Source organism: Athene noctua, chromosome 1, assembly GCF_965140245.1.
Source record: "Athene noctua chromosome 1, bAthNoc1.hap1.1, whole genome shotgun sequence".
NCBI lineage: Eukaryota > Metazoa > Chordata > Aves > Strigiformes > Strigidae > Athene > Athene noctua.
This window is the reverse complement of record NC_134037.1, coordinates 51,346,916-51,372,820: the sequence shown is the minus strand read 5'-3', so window position 1 is coordinate 51,372,820 and position 25,905 is coordinate 51,346,916. Positions and strand designations below refer to the sequence as shown.

Sequence of the window (25,905 nt, the reverse complement as noted above, 5' to 3'; positions counted from 1 at the left end):
GCGTCCCAGCCCGACCCCGCGGGCGCCGACTACGCGGCCCGGCCCGGCCCGGCCCAGCTGCCCCGGCCATGCTAGCGCGGGGGGCGGCGAGCGGGCGGGCTCTGCGCGGGGCGGCGCGGGCGGGCGGGCAGCCGCCGGTGCGCGGCCTCCGCGCCTCTCCGCGGGCGCGGTCCGTCATGCCCTCCTGGGTCATAGACCAGTACGGCCGCAACGACGTGCTGCGCTTCACCAGGGACATGGTGTTCCCCATCATACACTTCCCGAACGAGGTCATCATTAAGGTTCACGCCGCAAGCCTGAACCCCATCGACCTTAGCATGAGAAGTAAGTGCCGAGCCCCAGCGGCCGGGGCCAGGCTGGCGCGATGGCAGGGGGTGCGCTCGGGCTGCGCCTTCTACATGTCCCCCGGCGTCCAAAACCGTACAGACGGCCCCGGTCTCGGCAGTGTGAAAGCACGTGCTGCCCTGAACCCCGTGGGAAACCGCCTCTTCAAAACTCATTTTTTTCTCAGGTTCTTAGGGAAGAACGGTACAAAAAGCCATTGCCTTTCTGAAGACGTGTGTGTTGAGGGGGTGAGCTTTTAATCTGTGACTCGCTGCTGTCCTCCGCAGGTTTGCAGCTCCCGCATCAGCTTCCTTTTGTTAGTAGCGTAACTATGGTGGGGTGTATTTCCTGGCCTTCTCCCCCAGTCCCCAACCATCTGGATGGCAGCACTCTCTTGACTAAGAGACTGGCCCTTCCAAGGAGCAGCAATCCCCCTGAGAGGTGCTGGATTTTCCTGTCCCTTTGAGGTGAATGGGGCTGAAGGTCAGAGTTGCTGCAAAGTCAGCACGTGCCACCCAATCCAAAGCATGTTGTCTGTAGTCACGCCTTTTCTTCCTCAATTGGCATCTAGGTACCTGCTGTCCTCTTGGCCAGGAAATCTGTATCTGTCACTGACCAACTCTTTGTATTTGATGCATTGAAACTGTTTTTTCCCCTCAATCTCAAGGTTCGAAATACAAGAAGGAAGTTAGAGTAGTAATAGACCTTACATTTTCATGTTGAGAAGTGATCTTGCATATCAAATCAGATTCAGTAGCACCTGCAGAGATATCTGCAGGAAGTGTTCCTACAGAGCTGTAATCCGTGGTTTGGGTCTCTAACAAATGAATTTTTAAAAATCTTCGTATAAAGTCGTGGGTTTGATTGTGGGACTTTTGCTGTCAGAGGATTCCTGTTGAAAGACCCACTTGAACTGCTGGGGTGCAACTAGTATTTTGAGTCAGTGTAAAAGTATTTGAAAAAAACTGCATTTTCTTCATGCTTTCAAGGTGCCTGCTTTTGTGTCTGTTTCTTTTCAATACTAAAACACTTTCTAGCATAATAGGGCACCTAAGCAAACTTGTCCAAATGCTTGAAAGGGCATACATTCCCAAAACCAGACCTTTTTTAGGCTGAGCAGTTATTAGATGGGTAATTCTGAGAGTTCACAACATTTAGCTATTGCTTACTGAATAGAAGGTCAGGTTACTCAGGATATGTGCCCTAATATTTTTTACAATGATGTTCCTGTTACTTTTTACAATACTTTATTTGAAAAGACAAATGGAAAGCTTGGAGCTCTTTTGGATTTGTAGCTACATGATGCACTTGGAAAATGGAGCATTTCCAGCAGACTTAGAATTTCTGTCAGTGTTATCACATACTAAATATTTTTATAATGGAGAGACATTTTATGGACTAATAAGCAAGAATGATATTTGCTTTTTATTTATAAAATCTGTAAAAGTATAAAATACTGCAGATTTTTTTCATGCTTAAGTTATAACACACATGAGGCATATGAGGTACAGACAATGCTTTCTAATTGGAATTGTCCATTTAATAAATGAAAACTCAGTACAGTATGTCATGGTTAATTTCATGTTTTGCAGGTGGTTATGGTGCAACCGCATTAAATATGAAGCGGGATCCCCTGAAACTCAAAAGTGTGGACACTGAATTTCCACTAACACTTGGTCGAGATGTCTCTGGTATTATTATGGAATGTGGACTGAGTGTGTCTTATTTCAAACCTGGAGATGAGGTGATACCACCAATCTCTTTTTTTCTTCTGAAATATGTAGTTAAAATATACCATGAGATGTTCAGCTTTTGTTTTCCTCTTGAGAAAATGTTTTTATGTTGTTGCACTCTGAATAAGGACCGTGTGGCAATAAATTCCTAGAATGCTTTGTTCTCTACCTTTTTTTCTCTGAAAAACATGGTCTTTCCCAGACTTACTTCTGCAAGTTAATTTCCCTTCTGTTTTTTAATTTTTGGTCCATTTCAGTGGTAGCAAGAGAGCAATTTATTTAAATGCACACTCGAGATATTTATTTAATTGTAAGTACACACTCGAGATACTGCTTCGTTTTTGACCGAAGACAGAATTCTGACAGGAAGGTATTAGTTGTTTTTTTTCCTTGAGTGACATAGTTAGGATAGGAACTCTGGCATAACCCAAGAACATTTTGTGAGTCCCCACATAAATACTGGTATTGTTTGCTTTCACCTTCACCAGTTGCTTTCACATTTCACCAGTTCTAGGGTAGCAAATTCTGATTCCTCCTTGCCCCATCCCCTCCAATCTGGGCTTTTCTGGCATGAAAGTAGTTTGTTTTTTTTAAAAAAATTGTCTTATACACTATCTAGTAAAATTTGTTTACATAGATCTGTCGTCCTTCATTTACTTGGTCTTTGGTGTGTTTTTTTTGTGAAAAAGAGTAAGCTGAACTGATTTCTGATGAGCAGTAGTGAAGATATTCTTCAAATTGAAGAGAAGACTAATGAAGAAAACTTCTCTGTTGTAGGTACAATCATGTGCGAAGTTACAAAAACTGATAGTTGTTTTCTGTTTGGTTTTAGGTGTGGGCAGCAATTCCTCCATGGAAACAGGGCACTCTGTCAGAGTTTGTGGTAGCTAGTGGAAATGAGGTAAACCTTCAAAAATGTGGATAACAGGCAAAACCCCAAAATTGTAGACTGGCTTTTTTTTTTTTTTCCTTCAGTATTTTAAGTAACTGTCTATTTCTTGGTGCTTGGATTGATTTAGACTCCAGCTAGTTACGAAGTTAGTTGGAAATGTGGAATACACAATCTGCCATTCAGTAAAGCTTGTTGAAATTGAATTTCAGTGTTGTGTAGGATCTGCTGTGTAACTTAGATACAATTGATTTTCTTTCAGGTGTCTTTTAAGCCAAAGTGTCTCAGTCACACAGAAGCTGCCTCCTTACCGTATGTAGGTCTCACAGCCTGGTCTGCGGTTAACCAAGTTGGAGGACTGAACAAAAGTAATTGTAGTGGGAAAAGGTAAGTAAATAGTTCTTGTGCTAAAACTTAGTGTTCCATTTTTATACTGATTAGCTGCTTCTAAGCCATGTCCAACAGTGATGAAGACTGTTCTACCATGACATTTGCGAAGACCAGCTGGCCTGAGGATGCTAGGTTCAATTACACAACTGCTGAGAGAGAAGCTTCTTTAGAGAGAGACAAGGAGAGAAGCTTCTTTAGAGAGAGACAAGGAGAGAAGCTTCTTTAGAGAGAGACAAGGAGAGAAGCTTCTTTAGAGAGAGACAAGGAGAGAAGCTTCTTTAGAGAGAGACAAGGAGAGAAGCTTCTTTAGAGAGAGACAAGGAGAGAAGCTTCTTTAGAGAGAGACAAGGAGAGAAGCTTCTTTAGAGAGAGACAAGGAGAGAAGCTTCTTTAGAGAGAGACAAGGACCCTGCCTGAAGTGTACCTAGTCACTTGCTGCTTGCTTCCTCTATACAGTGACTGTAGTCACCAGTCACCAGACAGATAGTCCAATATGTATCTTACGTGTAGGACTATATAGAGAATTTAAGGATGGCGTCTCTAGGAATTTATAGAGACTGTCTTTCTGTCTGCTTAGGACAGCTTTCCAGAAGTAATATCCTTTCAGTTGTTTTGGAAACTCACAAAAAGCCCTCTCAACCACAGAGGTGTGGTCCACTCATTTCCTGCATGCATGGGCCATTTGGAACAGACTGGTTTTCCAACTTTTTAGAAAAAAATGAGCAGGTGACTGGGTCTCCTTTGACCTATAGGCCAGAACTTTGATGAAGTCAGGAACGCAGAAGAGAAGAGGAAAACGTGCAAGACAAGCAGCCAAATTAAATAGAAAAATTGGCTTTGTTTATCAACCTGTTAATCTGACAATGGCAGATGGAGGACAGAAAAGGAAAAAATGCATTGGAAGATTGGAGCAGATAACATTTTTCTCCTGATAATTGGAATTTGCAGTTATTTTGGCCTTTGGATGTTCGTGTAAATAGATAGCAAAATGTTCAGAATGGCAAGAAGGGCAAAAGTAAAAATGCTGTAATTGAAAAATAATCGTAAAAATTACTATGCTGCACTAAAAATTTAGGTCATAAAGTAATTACTGGGCAGTAGGAGTCTAGATGCCTGACCTCTTCTTATCTTGGATGCTACCGTAGCAGTGCAACACATTGCTAAAGACACTAGATTTATTGAAATTATTCATCCACATCAAGATAGTCAAGATAATTGAGCTGTTCATATATCATGGTAAATTTCATCATGAAAATATCAAGTAATTGTTTGTTCTAAAGATAAACAATGTTTTGAGAAAATGAAATTGCAGAATTTAAAGCAACTTCAGAGATGTCATTGAAATTAATTTCTAGCTAGTGATAAAATTCTAGATATGTTGCCTTCCTTTTTATTTTTCAGTATTTAGACTTTTTTATTATCTTAACTTTAACATGTAATAGAATTAACCTAAAGTTATGTAGATAGGCTGGCCTTGTTTAATGTATCTTTCCAATCTTCAGGTAAGTGTTTAGATTGTTAAAAGTGAAATTCAAACTGAATTTATATTGTGTTTTTACACGTAATATTTACTTTTATGTTCCAAAAAAATATTTAATTACTCTGTCAGCAAAAAACACTTATAAAATTATGATATTTCCCATCTAGAAGTTTTGAGTTGTAAAAAAAGCAGAGAATGACTTATGTGCTGATAGCTTTTTTTCCCCTGAAAAACTTCTTGTAGGAAAATACATAAAATGTATTGATGGGGCTCTGCAAAAGTATATTCCATGAACTTCACATTACTTTCTCAAGGCAATAGTTTCAAAAGACAAGAATTTACATAATGTTTCTTAACTTTTTGAGATAATTTAATATGCTTGGTAAGAAGTTACCTACATATGTGATTTTATGCTGGTCTTTTTGTCTCCTGTAGGTGTATGTAAATAGCTATGTAGAAGGGTGTATATGCACACAAGAGTGTGTCTTGTTTCGAAACAGCAGCTGTATTCCTTGATGAAAGCTACTTCACTGATACTTATTTCAGTGTTAAGACTTCTTAGAAACAGCGAGATTTTTCTATTGGTGTGTATTGTTTTCTTTGCCTCTTTAAGGTGGAAGGGTGGGCTAACCAGGAATACTTGCTGACAGTCCAACATCTGACTGTATGTTGATCTGACAGGAGTATCTGCTGCATCTGCACACACTTTCACAAATTTTGTTTTTACAAGTTACCTGAAGCGTGCTCACATTGTTCGTGATGTCTCCTGCTTCACTGTAACTCCAGTCATTTCTCCATAACTTTTATCCTATACCACTGTAATTCATGTCAGTATTCTTGCACAAGCTAAGAGTGAATGTTCTTGTTATCCAAAATGTTCAGAATGGGTGTTGTTTTGAAGTTCTCTGTGGATAATAAATGGAGAGCTTCTCATATTTGCCAGTGTCCTGTTTCAGTAGAAAGGGGATGTGCTTGTTCAACAGTAGCTGTTAAATATCGTGCTTGCTGTATTCACAAAAAGCGTGATAAAACCAAACCTGACAATTTGAGAAGTTCTTGAAAACATTTACGTTAATATTAAGTAAAGGTCTTTTATATAAATACAGAGTCAATATTTTTGTATGTTTAAGTATGCTGGGGAGAGATGTTGGATTCTGTTACTGTAAGCTACTAAATGTACACTCCTGGTTTATATTGTTACAATGAGAATTTAAATGATACAATAGAATCATAGAATGGTTTGGGTTGGAAGGGACCTTAAAGATCATCTAGTTCCAACCCCCTTCCCATGGGCAGGGGCACCTGCCAATAGATCAGGTTCCTCAAAGCCCTGTCCAACTTGGCCTTGAACACTGCCAGGGAGGGGGCAGCCACAGCTTCTCTGGGCAACCTGTTCCATGTCTTATCACCCTCACAGTAAAGAATTTCTTCCTTAGATCTAATCTAAATCTACCCTCTTTCAGTTGAAAACCATTACTCCTTGTCCTATCACTGAACTCCCTGATGAAGAGTCCCTCTCCATCTTTCCTGTAGGCCTTCTTGAAATACTGGAAGGCTGCTATAAGGTCTCCCTGGAGCCTTCTCCTCTCCAGGCTGAACAACCTCAACTCTCTCAGCCTGTCCTCATAGGGGAGGTTCTCCAGCCCCCTGATCATCTTCATGGCCTCCTCTGGACCCACTCGAGCATGTCCATGTCCTTAATCTGGGGTCCCCAGAGCTGGAACAGGACTCCAGGTGGGGTCTCACAAGAGCAGAGTAGAGAGGGAGAATCACATCCCTCGACCTGCTGGCCATACGTCTCGATGCAGCTCAGGATAGAGTTGGCTTTCTGGGCTGCAAATGCACATTGTTAGCTCATAGTTTTCCATCTGCTAATACCCCCGAGTCCTTCTCCTCAGGGCTGCTCTCAATCCACTCATCTCCCAGCCTGTATTTGTACTTGGGGTTGTCCCAACCTATATGCAGGACCTTGCACTTGGCCTTGCTGAACTTCATGAGGTTTGCACAGGCCACCTCTCCATCCTGTCCAGGTCCCTCTGGATGGCATCTCCCTTCCCTCCAGCGTGTTGACTGCACCACACAGCTTGGTGTTATTGGTAAACTTGCTGACGGTTCAATCCCACTGTCCATGTCTCCAGTATAATACCCCAAGAAAATATTTTTTCAAAGTCTGTGTGATAATTCATCATTTTATTTGTTGCGAAGTAGAAAGTGAGTGTAAGTTGTAAGACTTCCTGATAGGGTTCATGCTTCTTGATACAGGAATAAATCTCTTGGAGACACTTTGTTGGCATAATCAAATGAATTTTTAAAATATATATCTAAAATCTATATATTTATGCAATAAATAAAATATTTTTTTATTTGGCATGTAGCTGAGTCACTGAAAATTGTTAGTTGCTTATAATTGGAGAAAATGTTAGTCTTTGATCTGTATACCCACTCCCCACACCCTGTGTCTTTTTGGGGTGCATACAGCTGAAACAGGTCCTGGCTCTCTGATGCTTGTTTCTGGCCACACCATAGTTCCAAGCAGGGCCCAGGGAGAAGGGCTAAACTCCTAAATCCCATGGTATGCTCATCTGCAGAGATCTGCTGATCATTTGAACTGCTAGAGCCTCATACGGGGCTTGGTGAATGCTGGCTTGAATTATGTGCCTCTGTCAGAAGGGAGCAAAGCCTAGAGTATGATTGTTTGTTTTGTTCTTTGAGAGAACTGGTTCTCTTGGATCTCTCTTCAGGTCAAATAATTCATTAGTGTGTTCCCTCGTGCACATGCTTGTATGTTTGTTTAGTCCTGAGCTCACCTTTGCACAAAACAGGTAGTTTCTCTGATATGTTTTCTCCTGGCTGTGTTTTCCTGAGGCACTGCAAACAAATCTGTGCCTGCTTTGGCACTTTCTATCATCTGTGGTCCTTCAGTACTGTCCTAACAGGTCCTGCGCCTTCAAACGCTTCCCCACTTCCTTGTGTTGTGCCAAACAATGTGTCTTGCTGTCCTCAGTGCTGTAAAAATGCTGATCTGTTGAGCTGTGGCACATGGATCTCTTGTGCAGACATAGTTTGTCTCTGAAGTGAAGATTGTTCCTGAAGTCACAATGCACGGACAGAGTTTTAATAAACAGAAAGTTTGGTAGAAATAGCCTGTATAACACAGGAGCAAACCAAAGCTGGGAAGTATTTCTACCGACAATCTCAGGGGCTTTTATTGAAGGGGAAAATAAAAAAAGTCCTAGCCAAGCAGCTCCCCAAAACCAAAAATGTTAACTAAATCCTTGAGCAAAATGTACATTTTAAAATGACAGCTTTCTCCAAAATATGTAGTGGAAGAAATGCCCTTTAAGTGAGGAGTAAAACTGGAAAGGCAGGGATATTTTGAAAGGATTTAATTCTGACTGTCTTTTGTAAGGATAAGGATGGGTTTAACCCAGTTTGTTGACTATAGCATCACTGAGCCCTTTCAAGTATAATCTTAATATTAATGTTGCTTCAGGCATTTGTTGTTAGAATCATGATTCTGAGAATAAGTACTTTTTGGCAGATATAAAAGCTGCAGGCATTGTGGTTTCAAATTCTTAATCTGAATTTTGCGGCTTGGTTCAGTGCAATAGGAGGGAATGGAATCTGATCAGTTTCAAAAGGAAGCATTTTAAAATGGATACTGTGACCAAAGCCAAGTCTCTTAGGTTACTTCAAAGAATTTTTGTAAACTGAGACTCCAGATTGTGCTGTACAGCTTTGCACTGTAAAAAGCAATTCCCTTCAACATCCAGCACAGTGAGATTTAAAACAGGAACGTCACCGGCTTCTGAAATTTTTCTGGCAAACGGAAGTTCTGAGAAACATGATGTTCCCCAATCCTGTGCCAAGACTTCATCTTGGATCTTCCTTTTGTCCTAGAATTAGCAAATGGGTCCAAAGTCCAAGCACTGTTTGTAACTTCAGCAGCAAGGCTTTCTTACTAATTCACTTTCTGAAGTTTAGCTATTTAATAAAATATCTGGATGAAATTTTTGAACAGTGATTAGGCTGATAGCAGTAAGGTTCTGACACAACTAAACTTTTATTAATTTTTATAAAATTTGGGGTAGTGTATTCAGTTAAAATGAACTCTCGCTTGTTAATAATTTGGCAATATACTCTTTCATTTTCTTGCTTCTGTGCCAGTTTCTACCACCTGGCATTTACAGGGTCTTGTTGAGATGTACTGAACTAGAAAAATTCTGTAGCCTTTTTTCTAAAGAAAAAGGCAGATATTCTGATTTAAGAGGACTTAAACTTCTTTATGGTGAGACTACTTCATTGCATTTTTTTCTTTCTTTTAGATAAATATGCAATATGGGAAGATTATGGTTCATATATTCTGATGTTCTCAGTCTCCCTAAATAATGTGATACTAAACTACTTTTTCTCTTAGATAACAGCAGTTTGTGTAAAATGTTGGTGAATCGGATTGTATTCTTCAGGAGATAGAACAGTGGAATCTGGGAGACAGAAAGAGTCTTAATTGATTTTGTCCCAAATAAAGCAACTATGTGAAAGTGAGGACAGGGACTGGGTTTTGGGGTGTAAATGTTACTGCCTGACAGCTCCACTGCCTGGATTTAGTGGAAAGCACATATGAGGAAGTCTCTTTGGCTGTGCTGGGTTAATGCTCTTGGCACAGGAAACATGATCAGCAGTGTTAAGTCACGTTATTGGCTATCTGAAGAGTTAATCACTACCTAACATTGAATGACAAATACCATCTTTTGCTTAAAATAATTTGGTGTCAGAGATGTATGAGAGGCATTACATAGTTACTATAGAGATTATTTAAAGAACTATTTAATATATTTTAATTTTCTCTTACAGAGTATTAATATTAGGAGCTTCAGGAGGAGTTGGTACATTTGCTGTACAGGTAATATAAACCAGCATGCCCAGGATGCATCTTCAAAATATTCAATATGAAAAAAAAAAATTAATGGAAGGGAATTGAGGAAAGGAATAATGAAATAACAAGCTATTGTTTGATTTGATTGATCTATCCGATCGATCTGATTGATATTTCCAAAAATGTAGTATTTTCAGATTTGTTGCTTTCCACTTGTTATGTTGTACTACTTTAAAGTAGGAAGCAGGAACTTTCCAAGAAAGGAGTTGTGAGTGTAGGTGGTGAAAGATGGCATTTCACAGTTTGGGTGCAGGAAATCTCTAATTGGTGTAACGTGAAACATGTAGGTGTTTTCATTATCTTTATGTCAGCTCTGCTCCATAAATATGGAAAGAACTCTGAAAAACCGCAGGAGGATGTATCATCTACCATAACTATTGCAAGTCAAATAATAAGAGAGGCACCAGGCTTTTATGTGCAGTGTATATAAGGCACAGTGGCTTAGATCAGCTTTCCCTCACTTTCTTACCCTGCTGCCCTTTTGTCTGTCTTCATTCCAGTAAACTTTGGAGAGTGAATGTGCTCTTTTATTGATCCATTAATTGTGGAACATCATGCTCTCATTTAATTTGGGGATTTTGATTCTAATTGGTGTTATCTCATGCTGAAACATCCTTATGTTGAGAATATGAAAAAAATAGAGAAGTTGGGTGATTGCATCACTGCGTTTCATGTTACTAGACTAGAAACCGTGGTTTTAAAGAGGCTTACAGGGGAATTTTTAGTCGTATACTATTTGCCCAATCTATGATAAAGCAGGTGACTAAATTAGATTAATACAAAAGGCTGACCAACCACTGACTAGTTGTGATTTTTACCTGATTAATCCTGAGTAAACTACATTAATTAATCTGGAATAAATGTAAAAAAGGTGACTGTGAATGAAAAATTAGATTACAAAAGAGATAAATAACTAGCAAAAATCCTTTACTTTGCTATACCTTTTGGAGTAGAAGATAGCCTGACATCTTCCCTGTGGTAAATCAGAGATGACTTCCTTCTTTTTCTTGTTATTAATATTTAAGCTATTTATAGTGAGATAGATATATGAAATACTTAATGAGCAGGTAGGAATATAAAATATTTTAATTTTAAATATTTAAAAATATTTAATGGTTGATCTTGTGACAGTTTTGTAGATTGGTACCTCGGAGAGTACTTCTTGGTATACATTTAGCTGGCAGATTCAGATGGCAAACTGAGTATTTTATTTGAAGCCTTATTTATCCTGAGGCCTTATACCCATCAGTGGCATTAAAAAATCACCCTCCTTCCTCCACACCAACTCCTCCCTTCCCAAAACTTCCTTAAATATTGATAAATTCTAACCATTCTTTGTGGGATTGTGTGACAAGTTATCCTGTGTTGGAACAGTGTCCCCACTCCCCACTAAAGGTGCTCATTTATTATATAACGAGACTTTGGCTTTTTAACTTGTTGTCGATGTTTCACTAAATTTTAAACTTTGGACTTCTTTTTTTATACTTGTTTTTAGCTAGTGAAGGCCTGGGGTGCTCACGTGACAGCAGTCTGTTCTCATGATGCCAGCACACTGATGAAAAAGCTTGGAGCAGATGATGTGATTGATTACAGATCTGGAAATCTGGAAGAGGAACTTAAAACATTACCCTTGTACGTGTTTGTGTTGCTTAATACTGAGATGAAGGAGTTGGCGGTCAGACCTTCTGCCTTTTGATTGCTTGACTCCAGTCTATCAGAACTCTCTCTTTTTTTTTTTCCCCTCCCCATTTCTAAAGCACTACTTTGTATAGCAAATTCATTGCTGCCCTTTTTGAATACGGTTTGCCAAGGGAATATCCAAAGCACAGATTTCATTGTAGGACTAAGCTAGTTAATTGGGCTTGTGGAGGCAAGCTCACTTTCACATGTTTTTCTTCAATGACTGTGATTTGAGCCGTTTTGTCAGCTTCCATCCAAGGATCTTGGAGCATTTACAAAGCATGAATAAATTAAAATAAGCCTCAGAAATCCTGTGTGAGGTTAGTAAATAGAAAAATTGATCTAGAGGGAAGAACTATGTCATGAGGCAGTTAAGTTACTTGCCTGAAGGTCTTTAGCCACTGTGCAACTCAACTGGGAGTAAATTTCTCTTCTGTAACATTGGGTACAGCTGCCTCTGATAAACAGTCACACTTATCTTGTCACAGCAGTTATGTTTAAATGAGCTTGGGGGTTTTCTCTAGAACTGACGTCTTTTTTGCTTTTGTAATCTTCCCATCTGTTTAAACTTAGTCTGCTGTGACTTGTATTTGAATATGGTATTTACATTGTTCTTTTTAGCTAGATTGAGTTAACTTTCTGGGAAGGGAAATAGAAGCTGTTCAGTCTATGACAGAAGATTACTGATAAATGTGCTAAGGAGGCACAGTTATCTGTGTCTTTTAACTATGGTGTTATTGACAGCAGACCTGAGGTCAACTGTGAAGGTACTGGTACTGTCTGTATGAGCAGGATGTGCAGCAACTAACTTTGTAAGCAGTGCTAAATTTGCCTTGTGCCATTCAGCATCTTAAATGCTAAACACCCATTCTAGCAAGTGACCGTTTTTAGGAGATATCAATGGCACTGTCCTAGGGTGCAGTTTTATGATATAGCTAAGCTCATCAGCCAGGTATACCGAGAGGGATGTTCCTCCTTCCCTCCCCTTTTCAGTTGTACTGACTCTACAGACCCCACAGTGAGCTAGTTTTTCTTGGAGCATTAGTTTTCATTATTTTAATTTCTCTTGTTGGCAGCTAACTGTTAGGTTGATTGAACTTTAACATGAAATCACATCCTTGAGGACAGACAGGAAAACTGTCTTTCCAGGGTTAAGAACTTTTCTGTTTAATTTGCATAAAGTAATTTCCCTCTTATTTGTAGGTAATTTAGATTAGATATATGTATGTATACAAATCTATTGCAATCTGGAGATTGCCAGAAATTTACAGATGAAAATGAGAATGAGCTGTACTTCTAACAGAATAGATGCATAGTGCTGTGTTGCCCTATTCAGCCTTTACAGGCTCACATGCTGAGATAATGAGAAGGAACGCTGAAACTGTGGCTTGTTGCCAGAGGCTACATGTAGCTATTCCAGGAGGGAAGGTTTTGGAACCTTTACATTGTTAGGTTCTACGTCAAATAGGTAGATGCAAAGAAAATAGCTGCCAGTAGAGGTAAAACGGCCCCAAAATAAATAAGGTCAAAAAATACTTTTAGAAGTGAAATTGGGAATTGGGTCACAGAAAAGATGTGAGAAGATACAAGTTAGAACAGTAATTTGTTTACATAACTTTGGCCACTAGAAATGACTTTCACATGAATATAGCATGCACAGGGGATGTTCCTAGTCAGGGCATGAGTCCAGACTAGTTTTTACATGCACATACCGTATTGTTCAATGCTATGACCAGACCTCAAGACTGTTCTAGTAGTCTGAAGGACTGAAGAGCTAGGGCTCTAGGAGGCTTTAAGAAAGTAAAGAATGTAGTTGTGCATCTAAGAGTCTGCTTATTTGGAGTCTAAGTGCAGTTTAAGTTATCTAAATAGCCTGTGTCTGCTTTGCAGTGAATGGGCAATAACTTGTAAATTTAACTCCCATTGTACAGTAAAGCTGGGATTTAGCTGGTCTTGGGACTTTCTTGCCACTACCTTGCAGGCAGATTATTTTATTGCATTGTAGTGACTTATAAAAATGTAAACTATAGCCAATTTCTGATAGGAATTAGCTTAACTATGATGAAATTATTTTTTCCATATTGTATATTAAACCTGTTCTTTACATGTCTGCAGATTTGATTTCATCCTAGATAATGTTGGTGGATCCACTGAGAAGTGGGCTTTAGACCTCCTGAAGAAATGGTCAGGAGCAACATATGTTACCTTAGTGACACCCTTCCTGATCAATATGGACAAACTTGGAGTGGCTGATGGCATGTTACAAACAGGAGTCACTGTTGGTACCAAAACTTTAAAGGTATTTGACAAGATCCTGTATTATGTAGTGGCTTCCTTTGTGGCTTGGATGCTAGTCGTGGCTCATCTAGAAGCATCTGTTCCTCACTTTAACATTAGGTGTACTTCAGATGCATTTTTATTCTTTCCTTCCTTCTTGCACTGAAAAAAAAAATGTATTGGGGTGGTACTGATTGGTGTATGTGGTAGTTTTGGGTGCTTTGAAGTTTTGGTTCATTATTGTGCTTGTCATCGTGGCCTTTTCCATACGGCTTCCCTAGTGAGTCCTGCTGACAGCTAGTGTTTCATAGTAAACAGAGCAAATCCCTGCCTCATTGAAGTGAGGGTAATTTTGCTATTTGCTTTAGGCTGGTCAGGCTTTCTCTCAAAACATTGTTCCATGACTGATTTTCTTCATCCTATTCCAGCACCAGAGAGTAATAAAAGTGGTGGAGGGTGGCTAGAAAGTCTTTCATCTCTTTCATGTTCATGTGTCTGGATGGTGATACTGATTTTTCTGGTTTTCATGAGTAGATCTTAAAACATTCTGCCAGTGGCCAGATCAGTGAGGCTTTTTAGAACTTTTCTCTTTCTTCTCTCAACATGTGTACTTGCTCTCCAAACGAATGCTTTTCAAGCAGTTGCTATGGTATTCCTGTGATGGCATGGTTGAATGAGATTGTAAATCCTGCACCAATACTCTAAAAGGAAAGTTCAAAAACAAAATAAAAAGGCTGGGATGAAATAATGTAGTATTATTTCTCAGTGTGCATGTTTCCATGATGAGGAGCATTGTACACCGTGTATTAAAAATCATCTCCCTTTGGCAGATGATGGCTCTTATTCCTCTAATGACTTACTCATAGAAGGTGCTCTTGACTTGTGCTTTTGAGATCTTCTCAAAGTGCTTTTCATGTGAACTGCCATCTGTCACTGGATAGTGATGACTTTGGCAGATGTGATGATGGAAAATGTAATCACTGACACTGATGTGGAAGGTTCTAAATATGACATTGCTGGGTTTATTTCACCCCCATTGTGAATCTGTGTAAACATATAGCACCATTTCCCTCTTACCTAACAAATAATACTGTTTCTAGCTGCAGAGACAAGGTGGTTGTTTTTCTCAACTAGCTGACTTGTGCATTTGGCCACAAAATTCACCCTGATCCTATTGTGGTAATACAACATCCCTGTCTGTACATTTAATCCACATGCTTAGGTGACATTTTTTTTCAGACACCAGCATATAATTTCCATGTCTTTTCCTTAAATTACCTCTCTAGTGCTTCTGTCATTAATTTTAGTTCCTCTTTTAGTTTCCTCTCATGAGTTTCTAATATATTTGTGATTTTCTTGCAGCATCTCTTTAAAGGAGTCCATTATCGGTGGGCATTTTTTATGCCAAGTGGCCCAAGTTTGGATGAAATAGCAGAACTAGTTGATTCTGGAAAGGTATGTCAGTAATGGTTATTTGGGTATTTGTGCTGAAAGAGGTGCTGCTTTGACTCACAAATGGTGTAGCTCACAATTAGGGAATAAAATGTTATGAGAGTCACAGTGAGGAAAACTAGTTAAGAATTAACTTTCTCCAGTTTCTAACTTCTGCCCTTTGCATGGAATTTAGGAGTTTGTAATCCTTAAGACTGTTCTGATATCTCCCTCTCCATGCTACTTGTTCTTAAAAACACAAAGCTTACTAAGTTCTGGAAGGAAAGAACGTCTAGTGGTTGTTTATTTTTGCCACTGAGAGCCATTTAGCATGAATTCTGGTGTTGAAAATTCTATGTTTTAAGAGGCCTCATTTGGTTCAGTTGGTCAGAATTAACATGACTGTGTGTATCTGCATATGAAAAAATTGCTTAGCCTGGATGACCACGAGTCCTGCCCCTAATGTGCACAGAACTAGAATATTCAGGTTATTGCAGGGCACAGACAATCTGCATTGGCAGAGTGGTGACGAGAATCTTGTGTTTCTGTTATTTCAGTGCTTCAGAGTATAATGTTTGTGCACATTATGTGCACAATGGACTTGGAATATTGTAAGATTCATAAGCTTTTAGGGAATCTCTTAGTGGACTCGAGGGAAAGGTGTCCAGTGGCAGATAGATTTCTGCTTTTCTGATCTTTTCAGGTGTATGAGCTTGTTACAAAATGTGTGTGAGAGTGGGCAGTTGATTGCCTGCTTACTGGATTGCATGGTGCTGTAGGTCCTGGCAATGTCCTCTTTTGGATAATTTCATGTTACCAGAATTCTCTGGGTAGTGAATATGGACAACGGCTGTTAATCTTTCTATGTGGTACCTAAACAGAAGAGGAAGCAGAGCCTGTGATAACTGCTGGTAATTCCTGTATTTCAGCTGTCAGGCCATCTTGTGCTCAGAATTTGTGCATATTAGTAAAATTTAGATCTCTCAGAGTTTGAGTGTTGATCTCCTTTTTCACTATGCATTGTGTCCCAGACTTTGGAGAAGAGTAAATAAATTGCTGTCGTACTTAAGGCCTGATTGCTTCTATTTGCCACCTCAGTGCTATTGAAAAATCTTCCCGAATTCAGCCACTCCTATTCCTCTGTCTTGATCAGTGTGCTGCTGACACAACCAGTGGAAAGGCTGTGTTTCCAAAAAGTTACCTGCTCATAAACAGACACTGTAGCAGCAAATAAGATGTGGTGAAGTGTGCTCCTGGCTACAGATTTGCATCACTCAGCTTTGTGTAATGTCCAGTACTGTAGGCATTATCCCATGGTCAAGAAAGAAACCCTAGAAGATGCTCCTCATCCTGTGATTGCATCCAATCACAATACTAAATGATAATTGTCTCAGAAACAGAAATGCCCTTGTCTTTGTTTTAACCATTTGTCCTGATTCTCAGCCAGTCACAAATTGTTTTGTGTTCTGCTCCTACCTTGTATGCAAAACAAATGCAGAATGTCCATGAAAGCCTCTCGGGAAACACCTGTTTATGCAATAGAGATAGGGCTTAACCGCTGTTCTCTGACTAATAATCTGGACAGGTGAATTGTAATGCCATTTAAAATGTCCATCATACATATATGAATGTCCTGATGTACTTTTTGTTGTAAGATGATCATGAGGACAAAGATGTTTGCTTGGTCTTTTATTCTCTGTGCAAAAACAGGTCGTAATGTCAGACTGTTTATCCGCATAGTCATTATTCTAGCAGCATTTTACTCTATTTTGTCAAATTATGTATACACCAGTGCTATCATCTGTATTTTATAAGACCCAGATATGTTCTATTTAGGCAGATGTTATTAAGACTGTGACCTTTATTGTCTAGACACAAGAGTCCTCTTAAATGGACAGATCATCCATTCAGAAGAGTAGGTGTTTGGAAAAAGGCAGGGGAGAACTACTGGAGGAAGTGTACCAGAGTTTCCCATAACTAAGTGAAAAGAAAAGTTTATGTTTGAATAGGAGAGAATAAATGAAAATTTAAAAGAAACAACCACAAAGCAATAAAAGTGTAGCAAGAAGACTTGGGGAAGCCAGCAATGTGAGCTCATGTAGTTGAACTTCTTAGTTTTGAGTGAATATATTTTTGAGTAATGCAAATTTAGTTATTTTGAAATTTCAGTGAATCATCTTTTCTGTTACAGACATCTTAATTTTGAGATTGTGTGAAGTGTGAATAGGAGAGCAATTGGAGAGCTCCTGAAAACGAGAGGTTTTTTTCAGGAAAGTATAAATCATGAGGGGGATTTAAATGAAGGAAATTAAAAAGAGGTGATGTTACAGTAAGCGAAGCTTTGAAGAGCATACCCCTGAAGCAGTTACAGATCATACTGATTTGTTGGTGTTTTTTCTTTTAGTCCTTTTGCACCAACACAGATTTTAAGTTCTGATGAGTTTGTCATCTTGCTTTGTGAAATCAAAAGGATTCTTAATCCTTCACTGGATGAAGAATAAGCAAAAAGGGCATTTCGTTTAAAGTTATCTGGTTTTCACACAGATGATCTTTGCAACAAGGAATAGAGATTTGCAAAATGTGAGCTATGAGGAGTTCTTTTAACAGCCTTTTTTAATGGGAAGGAGAAGGAGAGGATTTGATGAGCTGGTAGTGCAAGGAAGGAGAATAATTTTCCTTTTGCGATTTACCTGCACAGTTCTGGGGATTATAAAATCATTTTCAGTTTATGAGCTGTTTTCTCTGCCTTGCAGCTGGACATCTTGCAAAGAGACTATTGTGAGACTGAGGGGCTGGGAGGCTGTTGCAACAGTGGTGGGCACAGAGAATATTGAGTATTCACTTGTCAAATTTTAGAGATACTGGCTACTTTCTAAACTGCTGAGAAGTCCCTGTTGTGGGTTGAACTCTGCTAGTTAATTACAAGCCAGTAAGGACTGGCTTAACATGGGCTTCACCAAATGAGTTGATGAAGCACATGCCAGAGCCTGGGGATCTCTTTCCATGGCAGAACATTCCTGGTGAATTACAAGGTTCTCATCCAAAGACAACTGAAATCCACAGAGCCTTTAGTTCAGGACACAGATCTGCTGGAACACTGTTTGCTGAAGCATTGTCACTGGTCTCTGCTGCCAGCATCATCACTGAAAGGCTCGTTAGGAATTAAGTTTGACATACTTGTGGTCAGCATTGTGGATTTAACATTCACAGTCTTGGTTTTTGCTGCTTGCTCAACTTTTTCCTCCTTTCTAAGGATGTGCCATTCAGTCCTTGGTGAAAATATAGCAAACTCATATAACTACATAAGTTTGTAGAAAGCCTCTAACTTAAAATTGAGCACTTTGCCTTTTATAAAGCCTGATGGAGGAAGGCAGGCTCAAAAGACTCATTAGTGTCATAAGGGGGAGCACTAAGTTCGTTGTAAGTTCCTGGTGGACCATGATAGGATGTGGGTTAACAAGCAGCCCTACAGGAATTTTAAGTTTTAATTCAGTGCCGTTTAAATGCAGTGCAGGTGTGTGTGCAGTATTTCTGGTGGCTTAATACTCTTTCTCCCAAAGCAGATTAGCATCAGATGGGCTATTGGGTGAAAGTTGATTTTGCAGAAGGAAGGCTAAAGGACAAGTAGAGTCTCCAATCATGAATAGATCATTCTCTGTGTTGTTGCCTTTCTAGATAAATGTTAGGGCACTGGCACACATAAGAAAAACAACTGCATGCCTATATTGATGTAATTTGTGTGTGGTGTTGATTATACATGTTGCTGAAGACACTGGATGCTCTGGACTTAGCACCTGTTGTTGTGGTTTGGAGGACGGGATGTTGACTGTTCTTTGGCCCTGCTGCTGTCTTCCTGTGCAATGCTGTACAGATCACATAACCTTTTGCTACCATAGTTTCTCATATCTACTAATGAGGGCTAATGCCCTTTATCCACCTTTGGTGATTTTCTCTATCCTGTTAAAATGTGGAATTCAATTGTTTTTTATTGCTAGTCTTTGCTATTCAGGAGGTAAATAACATAAATTAATATGGTCATCCACTTTGACATTACTTGGGTTTTGAGTTGTTTGGATGGCCATGATTTAAGATGGTTTACATTCCTCCTGCTGGCATAGGTTATCACAGCTTCTTGACTCTGTGTCCTAACCCATGTATATTGATTTGCTTCCAATTCATCTTGTTAACAGTTCTGCAAGTAACTTTTTCTCTGGCTCTTGTTTCACAATTGCTGCATATTTATCTCATCTGTCTTAATATAAAACACCCAATGTAACATATTGAGTCTTTGAACATTTTCCAAATCTGGCATCTCTAGATGTTGCCTTCTCTGCAGTAATTCCAGTCTTTGTCTTTATGGCTGCGCTAAGGTATCTTAAGATGCCCGAGGTGACTCGCCCTTGGGTGTTGCCTGCTTTACTCTCCCTATCTGAAAAAGGACAGTAGGGTAGTGATTCTGTACTTAAATGTCTAAGTTGACTAGAGATCCATCCTCCTACCCACTCACACTCATTTCAATAACCAGCTTTCTCCATGCTAAATAGCAAAGCCTGCACTTTTTTTTTTTACTTTTTTTTTTTCTATTTTACGTTTTTTTGTTGCAGTGCTTTTGCTTGCCAGGTTGGTTGGCTAGAGCCTAGAGATGTTGATCAAGGAGAGGATGCCAAAGGCTCTGTTCAGTCCTTTCTCTTCCAAAAGAAACCTCTATCTGCATTTTGTCACGGCCACCAAAAAAACCGCTGTGATTTTTATTAAAACACATCAGCTCCTCTTCTTCCAGGACATGGTAGCTTGCATGAAAGTACTGTGTGATTACATCATAAAGTGTCCGTGAAGACGACAAATGGAAATATGGAAATTTTGCATAGTCTGGAGAGATAGGGCTTGAGTATGTAAATTCACATAAACCACAATGAGGTCTGGAAAAATTTCATCAGATGCCACGTATTTAATCAAGTGTGTTGCCTCAGCATGATGTAAATATTCTGTTGAAAGTCAGTCCTCGTGTTCTGAGCTCTAGTCCCCTAGTGTAAGAGGGAATTATGTCCAGCACAGCAGTGAAATGTGGGCTCAGCAAGACAGCTCTTGTCTGTTGCAAGTTTAATTTGCTGAGACCTGGGGAGATGCAGGTCAGCAGGACTGTTCTTCTAATATATATAAAAAATATATATTATGCTTTCATGTATAAATATATATACTCATATATGTATAAAAAACTGTACTAAATTTTGTTCTGTCTTAATTATATGGTAGCATTGCTCAAGATTGCTTTAATTACAAGCATAAATATCAGGACAGCTACCATGAACGTGACTGCTAGGGGTAATCCAGAAGAGAGACTTGCTCTTTCCTTTGGTTAATAGTTTGTCAGCATGGTTCAGTAGGTAACTAACCCAGGATCTTCCTCATTAAAACTGATTAAAGCTTGGGCTAGGCTGGTGCACTACAGTTCTCAGCCTGTTGCAGTTTCTTACTGCTCTTCATAGTGTTCTGTAGAAGCTGTTCTGTGAGAGCCAATTAATGAACTAGAGTTTTTTTTCAGCCTCTTCTACACTCCAAACAATATCCTGGTAGCCTGCTTAACTGGGATTTATCTTCTAGCATTTTAATAACTGTAGATGATACTCAAGTTCCTGTGGGCTGCTGTTAGTGGCTTGGTATGAAAAATGTATCTTGGCTTGAAAAACAAACAAACAAAACCTGGTAATACCGTTGTCGGCAAGATGACTGTGGGAGTAGACCCCCAGGACACATGCCTTCCATTCCTCTTAACCACTGCACCACCATTCTTCTTAGGGGTGTATGAGACTGAATCACTGGATCATTTTTACTTCTGTTGGCATTTGGGACAGAAGTATCGTGTACTTGATGTCCTTTAATGTGCTAATGGATGAAAGCACTTATTCTCTGAAATACAAGTTAATCTGAAACATAGTCACAAAGCTACCTATACAACATGTGACCAGAGCCAGCTGTTCCAGAAGGTAAGAACTTCAGTCTTTGTCTTCAGTGAGGGTTGACCCTAGAACCTAATGTTGGCAAGCAATGTGAAGCTCAGCATACATTGTTGCATGCCATTTTAAGGGGAAGGAAGGATGAAGAAAGGGGTGGGATTAAGACCCAAAGAACACAGAACTTGATTACAACAAAGAAGGAGATGTTCAGCTAAAGGGAAGAAATGACACAAACAGCAGTGTCCCAAAACAGCATTTTTTCCATGAGATGACGGTAAATTACTGAATGGATAACTAAATGTTTAGCTACAAGACAGGGAGTGTTCTTTGTAAAGATTTCTGTTGAAGTCTCTTCAACAAAGTTGACAATGAAGTGAAAGAAGAGTATCGAGCTATCAAGCTCTGCATTTGTGCTCAAAAACTGCATTTGGGTATGGTGCTAATTTCTGGAGGAAGACAGCAGTTATCTTCTAACTCAGCTAGTCAGAATGGCAAGCAGGTCAAGAGCTTTTGTCTGGTGGAGCACATCACAGCTCTTGTTCTGTGCATACGCAAGTATCTTTTCCAAAGTGTGTCCAGAAGCTGTGAGCAGACTCACAGCTACTCACCGAGGCGTACCTAGAGCGTGTGCCCTGGGAGGCAGCAGCTGGGAGGGAGGCACTCTGCAAAGCAAGGCTGCCCTGCAGTTTTGACACGGCCCTCCTTTACAGACCCGGGGGAGAGCCAATGCACTGTCATTGCCCTTGGAGTGAGGGGACTTTTTTTCTTTTGGGCTTTGAACTAGCCTTGCTCTGAGGGCCTCCGAGGTTGGGCCTGAGCCTTTCAAGGCTCTAGCTCTCCCTCCAGCGGCAGGAAGCAGCTCCACGCTCACTGGAGCGACTTGTAGCTAATAGGAAGGTCAAAGTTGCCTTCATTCTCTTCATCTTTTCTCACTTGTCCCTTCCTGGTAAATTCAGGCTGTGTCCTTGCTACCACAGAAATGGGGCCTCCAAGGGTGGGCTTGACTTTGCCATTAGCAGGAGCATGTTCCTGCTGACCAGTCAACTCCTGCCAGTGCCTGTTCACTGCCTGCTGCGTTCAGCGCTGGATTGGCTGGGATACCACTTCTGTGTTCTATGTAGGATAGCCTTAATCAGCATCAGCAATTACTCTCTTTATTTTTCCAAACACATGAGTTCATTTCAAGAGACATGAGATTCATTTCTATAGTATGTCCTGCATCGGAGAGAATGAAGAGGAAGAAAATACCTTTCAGGCCCAATCTGTTTTCAGATAAACATTTCAATGCGGGTGTGTGTAATCCTTTCTCTCCCAGACTTTAGTTTAATCCCTTTTCCCTGAACAAATAGGTGTCCTCTGGCAAGGAACTGATGCGTGGCTGTAAATAGGCAGTGTTTTTATTATCCAGATAATCTCCATTTATTATCACACATTCAACAAACAGCAGACGCTCCCCTACTTGTTTGTCTGTTCACAGGAAGAAATTTTATCTTAGTCAGTGGATTATGGTAAAGGCTGAGTGAATCACTGTGCTGCCACACGGTCAGCCCTTTCAGGGTTATTCAAACAATGGGACTGACCAGCCAGCTAGATAAAATGTTTAATGCTCTAGATTGTCAGTGTCATCAATTTAGTATTCATCTCTCTCTATAGCACTGCCTAAAGCCAGTGTTTAAATGGAGCTAGAGGTTACATCGATGTAGCAGATGGGCTTTGAGTGTGTGGTGGCCTCAATACACACTGTGTTTTGAACTGCGAGGCTGCATTCAGGGTTCCTCTGAATCCCTGTGTCACCACTTTTCAAATGTGATGCTTTGAACTTTACCTAATAGGCTGAGGATGTAACATACCTCGTTCTGTCAGGGGTGCAGAGCTGCAACCTATAATAAATGACTGTAGGCAGCAGAACATTGAAGTATTGTGTTCATTTTTTCTGAGTTGCTGCACATGTCTGAAATGTAAGTTCTGCCTTTCCCTGGAAACCCCTGTGCTTCACATCCCCTGTGCTGCTGCACTCATTCTTTCCTGAGTACCTTTCCCCTCCTCCCAGCCTCTTGCCCTGCTAGGGTCATCTGTGTCCACGCTCCAGCAGCCTGAGTTGCTGTATTTTCTTTTTTTCTTAACTGAAGCACAGCTTTGTATGTAACTGACGTTAGCAATCAGTACTTGTACAAGTGCGGCACTTGTGCTTGGCTCAACAAGGTTCCTGAATTGTTTTTTCTCAAGCTTCTGCTATGAAAGCGAGGGTAGGTCTTCCCCAAAACAGTTGCTATTGATCATCAGCAGCACGTTCCTCCTGCAGAAAGCCATTGTGTCATTCAGTGTTTTTGCTGCCCTGGGTCCATGTCCCTGACTTTGCTGATGCTCAAGACATTTCCATTCTATGCTGGATGCTGACCAAACTTGATTTTGGATTGGATCATTTAGGTCCCACATTTCTTCCCCAGTTGAACTGCAGAAAGTGTTACACAGTATCTTTGTGGTCCTTCTGCTGTGTTACTACTCACTTTGCTAGAGGTTTGTTTACAGCGATTGTCCTGGCCGAATAAAGGGAAGAAATTACCCAGCTTTGTGCCCTGCAGCATGGCAAGTTTGAGGCACTGGGTGAACATACTTACTTACACAATTGCACTTATAGTGATTTAGCTCCTAATTCTGACTTTTTGTTTGGAGGGGTTCCACTCATTCCTGCTTTTCTGCCATGTAAAGTTTCACACTACTGCTAAGCTTACCTTGACAAAATAAAAAGGAAAATCTAGTGACAAGATTAGGATACTGCAGTGTAACAGATTATTGATGTCTTGGATTACTGTTACCATATAAGCAAAACCAGTAGTTATTTTAGTGGTTGGAATGGACTTCAAGGTAAGGAACTGTGTATAAACAAAGAGAAAATTAAGGGAGTTGAGAAAAGGACCTACATAAGTACAACTACCAGACTGCATCTGCTGTGCAGTTGGGGAGGGTGCTGGGTGGTCAGTGCTGCCGCTTGGGAGGTCTGTGCATATGAAAACCTTTCCTTGGTAGCGCTGCATGTTCACATTCTAAGTTGCACGTCTGAATACGCACCCCTTGCTTTCTGGTAAATGTAAGTAAGCCCTTTGACAGATGGCACTGTTCTGATGCCCCAGACTGTGTCCATATTGCTGTTGTATTCCGTTTCTCTTTAGCAAGATGCATGTCCTACCAGGAGAGGGCAGTTACCAGTTCTGGAGTATTCAACAAGATAGCTGCATGCTAGTAGCTGTGAGGAAAAAGCCTGAATATATTTTTTCACTGACCGAAGTAACAAGGGGCTTTTTCTAGCAGAGTAGATAGGGTGTTTGGATCTTTGTGACTTCAAATCTCCATCACTGCACAAACTAGCGGCTGACTCATCTACTGTTAATGTTTCTTGCTGGTTAAGAGGATTAGGATCAGTTCCTCAATGCAAGAACATGCATTGGGCTGGTGTTAGGGGATGCAAGGTAAGAGACCTCAGGGTAGACAGGATCTCTGGTACTTTTGTACACAGATCTTGTTTTGGCCTTTGGAAGGCCAGCTCAGAACTTGATGACAGAAAGAGCCTCTTCCCTTGGAACAGCAGTGATGGTATTTTTCAGAAGCAGCTGGGATTTCTTCTGCCTCTGTTGGTACACTATGATGTCTAAAGAAAATGCTTGTAGGGCTTTTGGGCTCCTTAGTTAAGAATGGAGACAGAGAATAGGCTAGTTTCACCTTCATTATTAGAAATGAGTCTAAAATAAGCCAGAAGGCCACTCTACGTAATTTATGCCAAAATAGCAGTCGATGAAAGCTTAATGATGTATGTCTAGTGGAATACGCTTGAAAACCCAGCCTCTGTGTATCTAAACGATTCAGCAATAAATGTTTGTGGACTTTTTTTTGGACTTCATTTGTGGCCAAGTCTTTTAAGGGGACTGAGGCATATACTGATGTAGATAGGCACTAGATTCACAGATATCTTTAAAGCATCTGATCTTTTTAAAATTCGTGGGTTTCACAAGAAAAAACAGTAGATAAGTATGAGAAAAAAAATGTTCTTCATTTTCCTTAGTGTATCACTGTGGACAATGACAAGCTGAACCACAGTGTCAGCTTTGAAAGGGACTTAAAAGTTAGAGCCTTGCATGGGGTTCTTTATTGTTAAGAGTCTCAGGTGAGGTCTCCAAACTGTGCTAGTGGAGATGTTTCAAAACTCGGGCCAAGAGCAAAAGAAAGCCTTCTCCTGCAAGTTAAAAGCTAGTGACTACATCATTTGGCAACTTCTGCCCTAAATACTACAAAGAAACCTCCCCCCTTTTTTCATAAAGCTTTGAAGTGTGAAGGTGATACATTATCTTATTCTTAATATAGTGACATTTTCTCTTTATTCTGTAGATTCAACCAGTTATTGATGAAGTCTTCCCTTTTTCTGAAGTTCCAAAGGCCTTTCTGAAATTGGAAGGAGGACACGCCCGTGGAAAAACAGTGATTGATGTAATTAGTAAAAAATAAAGTATCTCTAACTTGAACATGAATTGGTATGTAACAACTGTTTCTTCTTTAAAAGCTCACAGATGATACATCATTTTTAAAAAAAGTAATTTTAAAAAAGCCTCTGATCCTTCATACTCTGTTAATATGCAGGTAAGAAATACTTACGTCCTTTAGGTATTTCTACATGAAAACCATGTTAAGAATGTAGTTGTGACTTTTGCAGAACACCCCTCACTCTTGGGATAAGAGGAATAGCTGGCAGCATTTTCATTTTGTAGATCTTAAGAGCTTTTATTTTCCAGATGTTTTAGCAATGTCCTGATGATCTTTAT

At 40.0% G+C, this 25,905-nt stretch overlaps 1 protein-coding gene across 1 annotated transcript; it reads left to right on the top strand.

The window, feature by feature from the left end:
• The first annotated feature begins 58 nt into the window (after positions 1–58).
• On the top strand, positions 59–25,614 carry RTN4IP1 (reticulon 4 interacting protein 1). The gene is made up of 9 exons (XM_074896110.1): positions 59–324; positions 1,917–2,068; positions 2,890–2,958; positions 3,209–3,333; positions 9,671–9,719; positions 11,248–11,384; positions 13,548–13,731; positions 15,072–15,164; positions 25,475–25,614. The coding sequence occupies exons 1-9, from the start codon at positions 69–71 to the stop codon at positions 25,589–25,591; spliced, it is 1,182 nt and encodes a 393-aa protein (XP_074752211.1). The 5' UTR covers positions 59–68; the 3' UTR covers positions 25,592–25,614.
• Positions 25,615–25,905: the final 291 nt, after the last annotated feature.

Coding starts and splice junctions, on each gene's coding strand:
- RTN4IP1 (XM_074896110.1), top strand. CDS start 69: ATGCTAGCGCGGGGGGCGGCGAGCGGGCGGGCTCTGCGCGGGGCGGCG. Junction 2,069..2,889: donor ATTTCAAACCTGGAGATGAG/GTGATACCACCA, acceptor GTTTGGTTTTAG/GTGTGGGCAGCAATTCCTCC. Junction 11,385..13,547: donor GAACTTAAAACATTACCCTT/GTACGTGTTTGT, acceptor ACATGTCTGCAG/ATTTGATTTCATCCTAGATA.